Below are 12,923 nucleotides of genomic sequence, written 5' to 3' on the forward strand. Positions count from 1 at the left end.
CAGTCGCCTGCATGCAAATCTCCTCGCCAAAATTGAACCAAATTGTTTTATGATTTGTATTAGATTGAAATGGGGGACAGTAGCACGACACACAGCAAGACAAAGCAGAGGCAACGGAGGTGGCAAGAGGCTAGCCTGGTCCAAGATCAGTTTGTGCTGTCTTGTCAACTACAGCACAAACAGACCTGGGACCAGAATAACAAAAAGCTATTAACATATTACTTCATAGTGTTGCTTCGCAGTTCAGATAGAAAAAGAGATATAGAAACGGAATCATCAGGAATTCAAGACAAAGGGATTATTTTAACATTTCAGCATATTTCCACAGTCAGCACATATTAACTGCAATCACAACTCAATTATCAAGATGACAAATATCTAATTAAGTGTGTGGTTTAGGAGAACAAAATCAAATCAATCTGCATGTTTTGTTATTTGCATGACGTGAGGTTGACAACAGCTACATGACTTCCCAAGAGGAACTTACATTTTTTCCTTATGGAGTCTGCAGGCTTGCATTTCATTTTCAATGGGCTCCCCCGACCCGTTAAGGTTATTGTTGCTGAAGGGGGGCTAGGCAAAGCCTCAGACATTTGGTCAGATGTGGCTTGTGGAGTAACCAGGTCCAGTCTGCTCTGAATGTCTTTCTTCAATGGAATATCACTTTTTTCTGGAGATTTGAGTGCATCATTATGCAACTCCCTAGGAGTCAAGCCTAATGCTAGTGCAAACTTTGGGTCTAGGCCAAATGTCTGTTCCTTTGCAACTTCAGCAGCACCTCTGGTTCTGTCCGGGGTATCTTTGCAGGAATTACTCAAATGAACACTTTCCATTTTATCCATGCCAGCATCGGCCTTGCTTTTCTTGTCCAATGGTAACATTTGATCTTCTGAAACCGGTTTGAGAGGTGTTTTCCTCTTTCCCCTTCTTGAAAAAACTGTCTTTAGTTTACTGAGGGATATTGCAACAAATTGACAATTCTTTTTGTGTTTTTCTAAGGAAGGAAAATCCATGTCTTTGTTCTGGACCAGTTCTGAGGGTTTCTGAGAGGCCATCTTGTCTACATCAGCCATTTTGACCTCTGGCGGATGGTCTTTACTGTCTGAACTCCATATGTGTGAATCTTTGTTTTCACCTGACTTTATCAACTCTAGGCCAGGTTCATCTCCTGTCTCTATGGGTTGGGGTACTTTGATACAAGCTTCAACCATCATCTCATCAGCACATTGTTTGTGATCTATCACTTTCCCCATAACTTTCAAAGATTCTATATCCTTGGCGATAACTTCTGAACCATGAGGGACAAAGATTCTACCGCATTCGGAGATGATCGCCTTCAAGTCCCACCGATCTGTCTTCTTTTTCAATGGGTGGCCGTCGTGATTTAGATCCATACTTTCCTTACTTTTGAATGGGTAAAAGTTAATTGAATCCTTGCTTTCCTTCTTCTTTTTCAATGGGGGATCTAGGGTCAAATTCATCAGTTCCCTCTGCATTTTCAATGGACGAACCTGGGTTACATCCATCCTTTCCTTCTTTTTCAATGGGGGATCTAGGGTCAAATTCATCAGTTCCCTCTGCATTTTCAATGGACGAACCTGGGTTACAGCCATCCTTTCCTTCTTTTTCAATGGGGGATCTAGGGTCAAATTCATCAGTTCCCTCTTCATTTTCAATGGACGAACCTGGGTTACATCCATCCTTTCCTTCTTTTTCCATGGGTTAAGTTGAACTAAATCTGTCATTTCCTTCCTCTTTTTCAATGAGTAGACTTTACTTGAATCCAAACATCCCTTCTCAGTTTCTTCCTCTTCAAAGTCAGCTGCTGAAGACCTCAAGACCCGTTTACCCAACCCGCTAAATCTACGCCGTTTCCTTGGCCGTTTCCTCCAATCTGATGTAGAGAAGTTATTGACCTCATTGGCCTTGCCACGTTGCCCATTGAGAGCACTTCCACCCCTCTCCTGTACTTTGGCTGGTGGCAAACTGGAGGAGTTCTTTGTGATCGACTCTGTATTGATCAAGCCAAAGTTCTCATTATGAGGTACAACGGTTGCAGTTCCTTCAGTGGCAGTGATGACTAGCACTGTTGGGAGGTCACCTGATGCAGGTGAGGTTGAAACCTCTGTCACCTCTGTGGCCTTGGTCATCACTGTCATACCGGCTATTGCAAAAACCTTTGCCGACACTGCAAGCTGGGAAAGATCAAATGGAAACTCCTCTTGCACCTCCTTAGGCAAATCCCCCCCTTTATCCTCTACTCCTGTCTCTACTGCTTTAATGTTGGGCTTGGTTGCCAGGGCCGGCCCAGGTTTCTTCAATTCCTCTTCAGAGACTGCAGGCTGTGAAAGACCGGAGGGTATATCCTTTTGCACCTCTTTCAGGTGCAAGTTTGTCCCTTCATTCGTTACTCCCACCTCTGGTGCTTTACAGTCTGCCTTACCCAACACTGCTGGGCCAGCTTTCCTCAAGTTTTCTGCAGAGACTGCAGGCTGTGAAAGACCGGAGGGTATATCCTTTTGCACCTCTTTCAGGTGCAAGTTTGTCCCTTCATTCGTTACTCCCACCTCTGGTGCTTTACAGTCTGCCTTACCCAACACTGCTGGGCCAGCTTTCCTCAAGTTTTCTGCAGAGACTGCAGGCTGTGAAAGATCAGAAAGCATATCCTCTTTCACCTCCTTTTGCCTATCCACTTGGACTTCCTCTTGGTTCAAATGTGTCCCTTCATCCTCTACTCCTACCCCTGGTACGGCCTTGTTCTTCCCAGAATCATCTGCCAACACAGCAGGCTGGGAAAGATCATAGGGACGCTCCTTCTGCACCTCTTTTGGAATCAAAGTTGTCCCTGGTGCATTACTGTCAGCCTTCTTCAAGACAGGTTTCCCAAAGTTCCCTGCTGGGACCGCAGGCTTGATAAGATCAGAGGGCACTTCCTCCTGCACCCCCTTGGGTTGCACATGTTGCACCTTGTCTTGCACCTCCTTTGAAGGCAAGTTCTTCTCTTCCTCTACTCTTTTATTTGGTGCATTACTGTCTGCCTTGGTCATACCAGGTTTGTCAAAGTCCTCTGTAGATACTGCCGGTGCATTACTTATGTATGTGGCTGTGTCAGCTGTGTCTCCTGGTGACTGTCCCCCTGACTGCTCCTCCTCTGGGCCACCCAGACTAGCAGGAGTCATGGGGGGGCCTTCTGGAGATGACAGACAGTAGTAGACGTCATCATCTGGCTCATCCCCTCGCTCCTCTCGTCCAGCCGCCAGAAGTTCCGTGGCCCTGGATACAGAGAGCTCGAAGGAGCCCGGCTGGTGAAAGTAAGACTTGAGACATTTCCATCCCATTTCAGTCCACTTTGGGCTGGAGTAGAGATATTTGAGGGCGTCAGGAACATCAAACTGATCTGGGAAGATGCTGGCTTCCCTAGATGGACTGATAGTAAGCCCAGGGTGGATGAGGGCAGCGTAGCTCTGGATATGCTGCTCTAGTAAACCACGTAGCTCCCCACTCTGTTCAGGGAGGCACTTTTCCACCTCTGTCTCTGCGTAGTTCAGTGCAGGCACCACCTGGAGGACCTCTGGTGAGAGGGAGGGCTTCTTCGAGCAGATCTTGGTGTCTGTGGTAATAACAAATGACATTATGTAAGGATAAATTACACACACACACACACACACACACACACACACACACACACACACACACACACACACACACACACACACACACACACACACACACACACACACACACCTCGTTGTATAGCTCTGGAATCCGGAAACACAAACATCCCCTGCAATACCTCTGGCTTATTGGACCCAGCATCTGAAATGTACAATTATAATGTAATGTTAGATATTTAGCTTCTATCTATAATATATTTAAATGCAATATGTTGCATATACAGGTTTTGTCTTACCTTCATATGTGAGGAAGTGAGATGAATGTAACAGTATAAGGAAACCACTATCATTCAGTTGTATTGCGAGGGCCTGTTGATAAGAAAAATATTTATTAGAATCAAGGTCTGACAACACAACAATGAACTGAATTCAGAGGGGTTGGGTTAAATGCGGAAGACACCTTTCAGTTTAGGTGTCCACCTTTCCCTTTCCATTCCGGTCTTCCAATAACCTGTCAGCCGACTTTAAGAACAATGAACGCTCACCAGGTCTTTCTCCTTGAGCTCCTGTGTAAGCTGAGAGAGAGAGGTGTCCTCAGCCTCACTGGGTGCCAGCTCATACAGACTGCAACCCATTCCTTCCAGAGAAACTGAAAAACCGAACAATTCAATATCATTAATTGATTAAAAAAAACTAAAACATAAAGCTCTGTAAAGCTCACACAGCTGGATAAATAATCAGATAAGCAACACATAAAAATGTCCTTGGGTAGGGTTGCAAAGCTACTGATAATTTATCAAAGTTACAGGAATCTTCTGTAATTTTCACAGTTAACTGAAGATCTATCGTAACTTTGGCGATTTATAGTTGAATAACTTAAAAATATATATATTCGTAGATGATGTTTTTTTTTTTTTATTTTTTTTTTTTTTAGATCTGTGTCTATATATTAGAGAAAATAGCCTAATTAATGAAAAAAGCATCTCATCAAATCAAATGTTATTTGTCACATGCGCCGAATACAACAGGTACAACCTTACCGTGAAATTCTTAAAGCCCTTAACTCTATTTATTGAACTGCATTGTTGGTTAAGAAAAGATTTACTAAATAAACTAAAGTAAAAAATAAAATAAAGTCGACACAACAGGCTGGGAAAAAATATTAGATTATAAAACATGAGCTGGCGCACACCCAGAGTAATAGTTTGTGTGGAGGTGCTGATTAACGGCGAATAAACATTCAAAATAAAAAAAGTCGCACACCCCATGTATAATCTCCCAGCAATTTAATGGGTATTTACCAATGTTTCGGCACAGTGATGCCGAAACGTTGGTAAATACACATTCAATTGCTGGGGGATTATACATGGAGTGTGCAACTTTTTTTATTTTGATAGTTTATGGGGAAAAAGTAAAAAAAGTAACAAGAATATTACACAACAATAATAAGGCTATATAAAGGGGGTACTGGTACCGAGTCAATGTGCGGGGGTACAGGTTAGTCGAGGTAATTTGTAAAGTGACTATGCGTAGATAATAAACAGCAAGTTACAGCAGTGTAAAAACATATGGGTCGAGGGGGTGGTGTCAATGTAAATAGTCTTGGTTGCCATTTGATTAATTGTTCAGCAGTCTTATGGCCTGGGGGTAGAAGCTGTTAAGGAGCCTTTTGGTCCTAGACTTGGCACTCCGGTACCGCTTGCCGTGCGGTAGCAGAGAGAACAGTCTATGACTTGGGTGACTGGAGTCTGACATCTTTTTGGGCCTTCCTCTGACATCACCTAGTATATAGGTCCTGGATGTCAGGAAGCTTGGCTCCAGTGATGTACTGGGTCGTACGCACTACCCTCTGTAGCGCCTTATAGTCAGATGCCAAGCAGTTGCCATACCAGGCAGTGATGCAACCAGTCAGGATGCTCTCGATGGTGCAGCTATAGAACTTTTTGAGGATCTGTGGACCCATGACAAATCTTTTCAGTCTCCTGAGTGGGAAAAGGTGTTGTCGTGCCCTCTTCGCAACTTTCTTGATGTGTTTGGACTTGCAATGAAGGTTTACAGTAGCCTCATGTTGTCCACCCAATCAAAAGGATCAGAGATTGACTGCAGTGCATAAAATGTGGTGAGTAGTTGACTCCAAGAGAGAGAAAAACAATAATGTGGTGAGTAGTTGACTCCAAGAGAGAGAAAAACAATAGTTGAACAGTTTTCAACAAATTAATTTATTCAAAAATGAAGAAGCAAGAGAGAGTGTGTCATCTTTTTTCAGTTTCACTTAACTGTTACTTAGCTAGCAAATGCAGCTGGCTAGTTTAGTTATTCAAACACCCGGCTCAAATAGAGGGATGCTATGTTAGCTAGCTGGCTATGACTAACCAACACAACACTGGAACTCTTCCAAGTCAAGGTAAGCTTCTGGTTTTATTAATTTATTGCTACCGGGGCCCGTCGGTCTAACTGCTTACTGACTATACACTGTAACGTTACTGTATGGTTGTAGCGAGTTTACTAACGCATTAGTTCTATTAGCTATGTCGACTAGGATGTTACTTTAGCTAATATGGTGACGATGTAGGCTGTGTGTAGCGGTTTGGACAGGTTTACAGCTGATGTGTTGTTCAAGTCCACAAACGAAGGTAAAAGGTGAGAGGAGGAGAGTGCATAGAGGCTAGAATGAATACAACGTGACTGCTAGGTATGAAAGTGAACTGTGTTTATGCGTGATCTGGGGTGTATTCATTCTGCCCGACTCTGCTGAAAAACGTTTCTTAAACGGAAGCAAACAAAACAGGGATAAAAACTGTCCAATAGAAACTCTCGTTTGCAACTGTTGGACTAATGATTACACCCTAGATAAGCTAGATGCAGGCAAGAGTGTGCAAAGTGGTATTGAATGTGTCACTGTCTGTCATTTCAATTTTTTCTCTGAACCTGTGTACACCTACATTGTAAACTTTTATTCATAGGCTGTAGCACCTCATGATGGGTGTAGGGAAAATTAGAGTATCATGTAGTAGCCTAAACCTATCGGAAAAAATATCATCATGAACGGCACTGACTGGGATATTATATATATTTTTGACTAGAGGAAAGAGTGCCTCCTACTGGCCCTCCAACACCACTTCCAGCACCATCTGGTCTCCCATCCAGGGACCAACCAGGACCAATCCTGCTTCGCTTCAGAGGTAAGCCAGCAGTGGGATGCAGGGTAATATGTTGCTTGCTTAAAGTTTAAGTTTAATGCCAAAACATTGATAACATACATATTGACATAGTTAAATAAATCAATACAAATAGAAAGGATATTTCATGCTGAAACCCTCATATTAAACATCAATGGTATTCACTAAATGGATGGTTTAAACACTGAACAAAAATATCAATGCAACAAGTAAAGTGTTTGTTTCATGAACTGACATAAAAGATCCCAGAAATGTTCCATAAGCACAAAAAGCTTATTTATTTCAAATGTGGTGCACAAATTTGTTTACATCCCTGTAGTAAGCATTTCTCATTTGCCAAGATAATCCATCCACCTGACAGGTGTGGCATATCAAGAAGCTGATTAAACAGCATGATCTATACACAGGTGCACCTTGTGCGAGGGACAATAAAAGGCCACTCTAAAATGTGAAGTTTTGTCACACAACACAAGTTGAGGGAGAGTACAATTGGTATGCTGACTGCAGGAATGCCCACCAGAGCTGTTGCCAGAGAATTGAATGTTCATTTCTCTAGTATGTCGTTTTTGAGAATTTGGCAGTACGTCCAACCGGCCTCACAACCGCAGACCGCGTGTATGGCGTGATGTAGGCGAGCGGTTTGCTGATGTTAACGTTGTGAAAAGAGTGCCCCATGGTGGCGGTGGGGTTATGGTATGGGCAGGCATAAGCTACGGACAATGAACACAATTGCATTTTATTGATGGTAATTTCAATGCAGAGATACCGTGACGAAATCACCTCGTTTCAGCATGATAATGCACAGCCCCATGTCGCAAGGATCTGTACACAATTCCTGGAAGCTGAAAATGTCCCAGTTCTTCCATGGCCTGTATACTCAGACATATCACCCATTGAACATGTTTGGGATGCTTTCGATCTAAACTCAACAAAAAAAGAAACGGCCCCTTTTCAGGACCATGTCTTTCAAAGATAATTCGTAAAAATCCAAATATCTTCACAAATCTTCATTGTAAAGGGTTTAAACAATGTTTCCAATGCTTGAACCATAAACAATTAATGAACATGCACCTGTGGAACGGTCGTTAAGACACTAACAGCTTATAGACGGTAGGCAATTAAGGTCACAGTTATGAAAACTTAGGACACTAAAGAGGCCTTTCTACTGACTCTGAAAAACACCATAAGAAAGATGCCCAGGGTCCCTGCTCATCTGCGTGAACGTGCCTTAGGCATGCTGCAAGGAGGCATGAGGACTGCAGATGTGGCAGGGCAATAAATTGCAATGTCCGTACCCTGAGACACACAAGACAGCGCTACAGGGAGACAGGACGGACAGCTGATCGTCCTCGCAGTGGTAGACCACGTGTAACAACACCTGCACATGATCGGTACATCCGAACATCACACCTGTTGGACAGGTACAGGATGGCAACAACAACAACCCGAGTTACACCAGGAACGCAGAATCCCTCCATCTGTGCTCAGACTGTCCGCAATAGGCTGAGAGAGGCTGGACTGAGGGCTTGTAGGCCTGTTGTAAGGCAGGTCCTCACCAGACATCACCGGCAAACAACGTTGCCTATGGGCACAAACCCACCGTCACTGGACCAGACAGGACTGGCAAAAAGTGCTCTTCACTGACGAGTCGCGGTTTTGTCTCACCAGGGGTGATGGTCGGATTCACGTTTATCATCGAAGGAATGAGCGTTACACCGAGGCCTGTACTCTGGAGCGGGATCCATTTGGAGGTGGAGGATCCGTCATGGTCTGGGGCGGTGTGTCACAGTGTCATCGGACTGAGCTTGTTGTCATGGCAGGTAATCTCATCCTGACATGACCCTCCAGCATGACAATGCCACCAGCCATACTGCTCATTCTGTGCGTGATTTCCTGCAAGAAAGGAATGTCAGTGTTCTGCCATGGCCAGCGTAGAGCCCGGATCTCAATCTCATTGAGCACGTCTGGGACCTGTTGGATCGAAGGTTGAGGGCTAGGGCCATTCCCCCCCAGAAATGTCCGGGAACTTGCAGGTGCCTTGGTGGAAGAGTGGGGTAACATCTCACAGCAAGAATTGGCAAATCTGGTGCAGTCCATGAGGAGATGCACTGCAGTACTTAATGCTGCTGGTGGCCACACCAGATAATGACTGTTACTTTTGATTTTGACCCCCCCTTTGTTCAGGGACACATTATTCCATTTCTGTTAGTCACATGTCTCTGGAACTTGTTCAGTTTATGTGTCAGTTGTTGAATCTTGTTATGTTCATACAAATATTTACACATGTTAAATTTGCTGAAAATAAACACAGTTGACAGTGAGAGGACGTTTCTTTTTTTGCGTGTTTCAGTTCCCGCCAATATCCAGCAATTTCGCACAGCCATAAAAGAGTAGTGGGACAACATTCCACAAACAACAGCCTGATCAACTCTATGTGAAGGAGATGTCGCACTGCAAGAGGGAAATGGTGGTCACACTGTCACGTTCCTGACCTTATTTCCTTTGTTTAGCCTTGTTTAGTTGGTCAGGACGTGAGCTGGGTCGGCATTCTATGTTATGTGTTTCTATGTTTGGTTTAGGGTTGTCAACTAGCCTGATATTGTTCTCAATCAGGGGCAGGTGTTTTACTTTTCCTCTGATTGAGAACCATATTAAGGTAGGCTGTTCTCACTGTTTGTTTGTGGGTGATTGTTGCTGTGTCTGTGTTTGTTTCACCACACAGTACTGTTTCGTTTCGTTCGTTCGTTCCTACCTGTTCATGCGTTCATGTTTTATGTTCTCAAGTTCAGGTCTGTTCACGTCATTTTGTATTTTGTCAGTGTTCTGTTTAGTTGGATAATTCAATAAATTCAACATCATGAGGCCTCCCGGGTGGCGCAGTGGTCTAGGGCACTGCATCGCAGTGCTAGCTGCGCCACCAGAGTCTCTGGGTTCGCGTCCAGGCTCTGTCGCAGCCGGCCGCGACCGGGAGGTCCGTGGGGCGACGCACAATTGGGCTAGCGTCGTCCGGGTTAGGGAGGGTTTGGCCGGTAGGGATATCCTTGTCTCATCGCGCTCCAGCGACTCCTGTGGCGGGCCGGGCGCAGTGCGCGCTAACCAAGGGGGCCAGGTGCACGGTGTTTCCTCCGACACATTGGTGCGGCTGGCTTCCGGGTTGGAGGCGCGCTGTGTTAAAGAAGCAGTGCGGCTTGGTTGGGTTGTGCTTCGGAGGACGCATGGCTTTCGACGTTCGTCTCTCCCGAGCCCGTACGGGAGTTGTAGCGATGAGACAAGATAGTAATTACTAGCGATTGGATACCACGAAAATTGGGGAGAAAAGGGGATAAAAAAAATAATAATAATTCAACATCATGAACATTCACCACGCTGCGCCTTGGTCCTCCTCTCTTCCACCTAAAGACGAGCGTTACACATACACCAGACACTGACTGGTTCTGATCCACACCCCTACCTTTTTTTAAAGATATCTGTGACCAACAGATGCATATCTGTATTCCCAGTCATGTGAGGAGGGCCTAATGAATTTTTCAATTGACTGAATTCCTTATATGAACTGTAACTCAGTAAAATCTTTGAAATCGTTGCATGTTGCGTTTATATTGTTGTTCAGTATATTTAGGATAATGTTTTACAGCTTTGTCATTCCATTTATTTAATATATTTTACATGTGATAAGGCCACACAGAGGGCCAGATTACAAACACCTGTGATAATCTGAAGTATCCAAAAGAGCCACTTGATGTCTTGTGATAAATAAGATAAAACCTTTGAAAGATATGAAAATTCTGGTCGTTTTCAGTAATATACCCTCCCTTTGCAACCCTAGTCCTGGGAAAGGTTGTTTGTGGTGACACTGCTCAAGCAAAATGCTATCATAACGAAACCACTTTTGAGTAGCCGACATTTACATTCGTAAACATATGGAACATATGTAAACATACCTTCACCGATGAAGCAGGTTTCAAATATAGCCTTCGGTAATTTCTGCCTCAGATCTGACATTTTAATGGCTCCGTCAACTGCCATTACTGTTGGACTGAAATCAAACAAAATGACATTCTCAGGTTATGTTACCACATGAAAACAGGGAGTTAAACTTGTTTTTTGATTTGTTGCCTCCTGTCTTGCTATGGTGTGCCCTACTAAACACAAGTACAAGTGAATTGCAGAGATATTTATAAGATACTGTATTTATAAGTCATAGCATAGGGAGAGACCGTGCACCTTCACACTAGGGTTGCATTGAACTTACAGTTTAGCTGGAATCAGGGGTCCAGTGCTGGACTTCAGACCCACATGGTAGACCTGGGAGCTGATTTGGAGCTGACCCCACCAGGGGTAGTAGTGAAACACTGTAATAATATTTCAATTTTAGCAGACAATGTTATCCAGAGCAATTTAATGCATTCAGTTAAAGTAGGAATGCAGTGTACTGAAGTAGTAATGATATGCCATTGAACGGCGCCATAACATTATCCAAAAGCACCTTTGTAACAGTTTGATTCATTACTTACCTGTTTTTTCTTCCTCACTGCAAAAGAGAAGAAAAAAAAACAAATCAATCATTTTGTACGTTTTAGAAGATGTTCCTTTTCATCAAATATTTTCTGTGAATCTGGAAAAATGTAAAAACCCCATGAGAAAGAGGGAAATGTACCTTTTCTCTTGGTCCTCTGATGCAGGTGTCTTGGTATCCCAATAGGAAAAAGCCACTATAGCGAATGGGCAGGCATGGCTAGGAGGCTGGACTGTCGATTCAGCCCCTCCACCAGGCAGCTCATACATGTAGTACTGCAAAGACCAACACAAATCTCTTCAGCTTTGCTATTGTATTGTATTCATCACTACTGTATCTACAGGTCTATTGCATCAACTTTTCTAAATGCCTGGAGCAAAAACACGAATAAATTCTAACTTTTTTCATTAGAGAGCTAGCTTACTAAATTCATTTCCGTTTTACTGCTTTGACACACAGAGTGCACATTTGACAATTGAAGGCAACAGAACCCGAAACGCAGGCAAAGCTGGTTGAAATGACGTCATTACAACTGTTTTTTCCTACTGGAAAAGTACACAGTGTGACATGGATGGATGGATGAACGTTAGAGGGATGATGGATGGAGGAATCTCACCTGTGTTCTCTCAAAGGCCAGGAAGGAGCTGGTGTTGGCCGACACGGCACTGAGCTGCTCTGATACATGACAGTCAAACCCATTAGAGGGAGAGGTGTAGTTTACTGTGTAGTTCTCTGTCACGTCTTTCACTCTGCCCTGTAGAACCCCACAAAAAGAGAGAGAATTAAATGACAAGCCCGTTCAACAAACAAATCAATGAAATGTATTTATAAAGCCCTTTTTACATCTGCAGTCGTCACAAAGAGCTTTGCAGTAACTCGACCTAAAGAGCAAGCAGAAGGACGGGGGCAAGGAAAAAACTCCTTAGAAGGAAAAAACCTAGAGGAACATTCAACAGTGAAGTTACACATAGGAACGCCTCTGTGGCTCGTAACTATGTAAATACCTTGGTGAGTCTGATGATGGCGATGTATCCAGACTTCCCGTGGTACCAGCGGTTTATGTCCAGGCAGTCGGAGTACTTGGACACGTACACACCTGAGTTAACAAGAACATTCACATCATTGACAAGTCTGTTCCCACAGCAAGAACATGGGGCGGTGAGTGTGCCAGCATCATCCTCTCTGATAAAACCAAAACAACAATATTCAGTGCAGAATAAGGCGTGAGGATCTTGAAAGATGTTAGCTGAACTAAATATTTGTAGTACAAGGAATACAAATATATGTAGGTTTAATTACATTTAAATATTTAATTTGAGAAGTGGAAATATAGATATTATAATAATGTTATTGAATTAATGCATCGCACAGTAAATGGGTTTTGGTTTATTTCTAAGTGTGAATATGTTATTTGTGCTCATTTTCCCAATGGCCAATCATGACAGCCCAGGGAACCAAAGCCACACCCTAAAATATGTTTTTTTTATACACCTGATCTGAGATAAAAGTCAAGGACATGGGAGCCATGTTGTAAAATGTCCTAAGTATCACAGTACCAAGGCACACCCAGTCAAGCTTTACCCAAAACAATTAGCAATATCCTCCAGTGAGGAA

The 12,923-nt window shown here is 43.4% G+C and overlaps 1 protein-coding gene across 3 annotated transcripts in view; it reads right to left on the reverse strand.

The window, feature by feature from the left end:
• The window catches only part of LOC129866654 (uncharacterized), a 33,881-nt gene that overhangs the window by 9,213 nt on the left and 11,745 nt on the right, over positions 1 to 12,923 (reverse strand). For all 3 annotated transcript variants that reach the window (XM_055939434.1, XM_055939433.1, XM_055939432.1), the window contains exons 5-14: positions 12,314 to 12,405; positions 11,926 to 12,063; positions 11,451 to 11,584; positions 11,308 to 11,324; positions 11,046 to 11,145; positions 10,735 to 10,829; positions 4,160 to 4,263; positions 3,911 to 3,983; positions 3,745 to 3,816; positions 488 to 3,610 (exon numbers count right to left, since the gene is read on the reverse strand). In XM_055939434.1, the coding sequence (XP_055795409.1) occupies positions 488 to 3,610; positions 3,745 to 3,816; positions 3,911 to 3,983; positions 4,160 to 4,263; positions 10,735 to 10,829; positions 11,046 to 11,145; positions 11,308 to 11,324; positions 11,451 to 11,584; positions 11,926 to 12,063; positions 12,314 to 12,405 (3,948 nt within the window). The remainder of the gene's footprint in view (positions 1 to 487; positions 3,611 to 3,744; positions 3,817 to 3,910; positions 3,984 to 4,159; positions 4,264 to 10,734; positions 10,830 to 11,045; positions 11,146 to 11,307; positions 11,325 to 11,450; positions 11,585 to 11,925; positions 12,064 to 12,313; positions 12,406 to 12,923) is intronic.

The sequence above is a fragment of the Salvelinus fontinalis genome, chromosome 12 (assembly GCF_029448725.1).
Source record: "Salvelinus fontinalis isolate EN_2023a chromosome 12, ASM2944872v1, whole genome shotgun sequence".
NCBI classification, from domain to species: Eukaryota; Metazoa; Chordata; class Actinopteri; order Salmoniformes; family Salmonidae; genus Salvelinus; species Salvelinus fontinalis.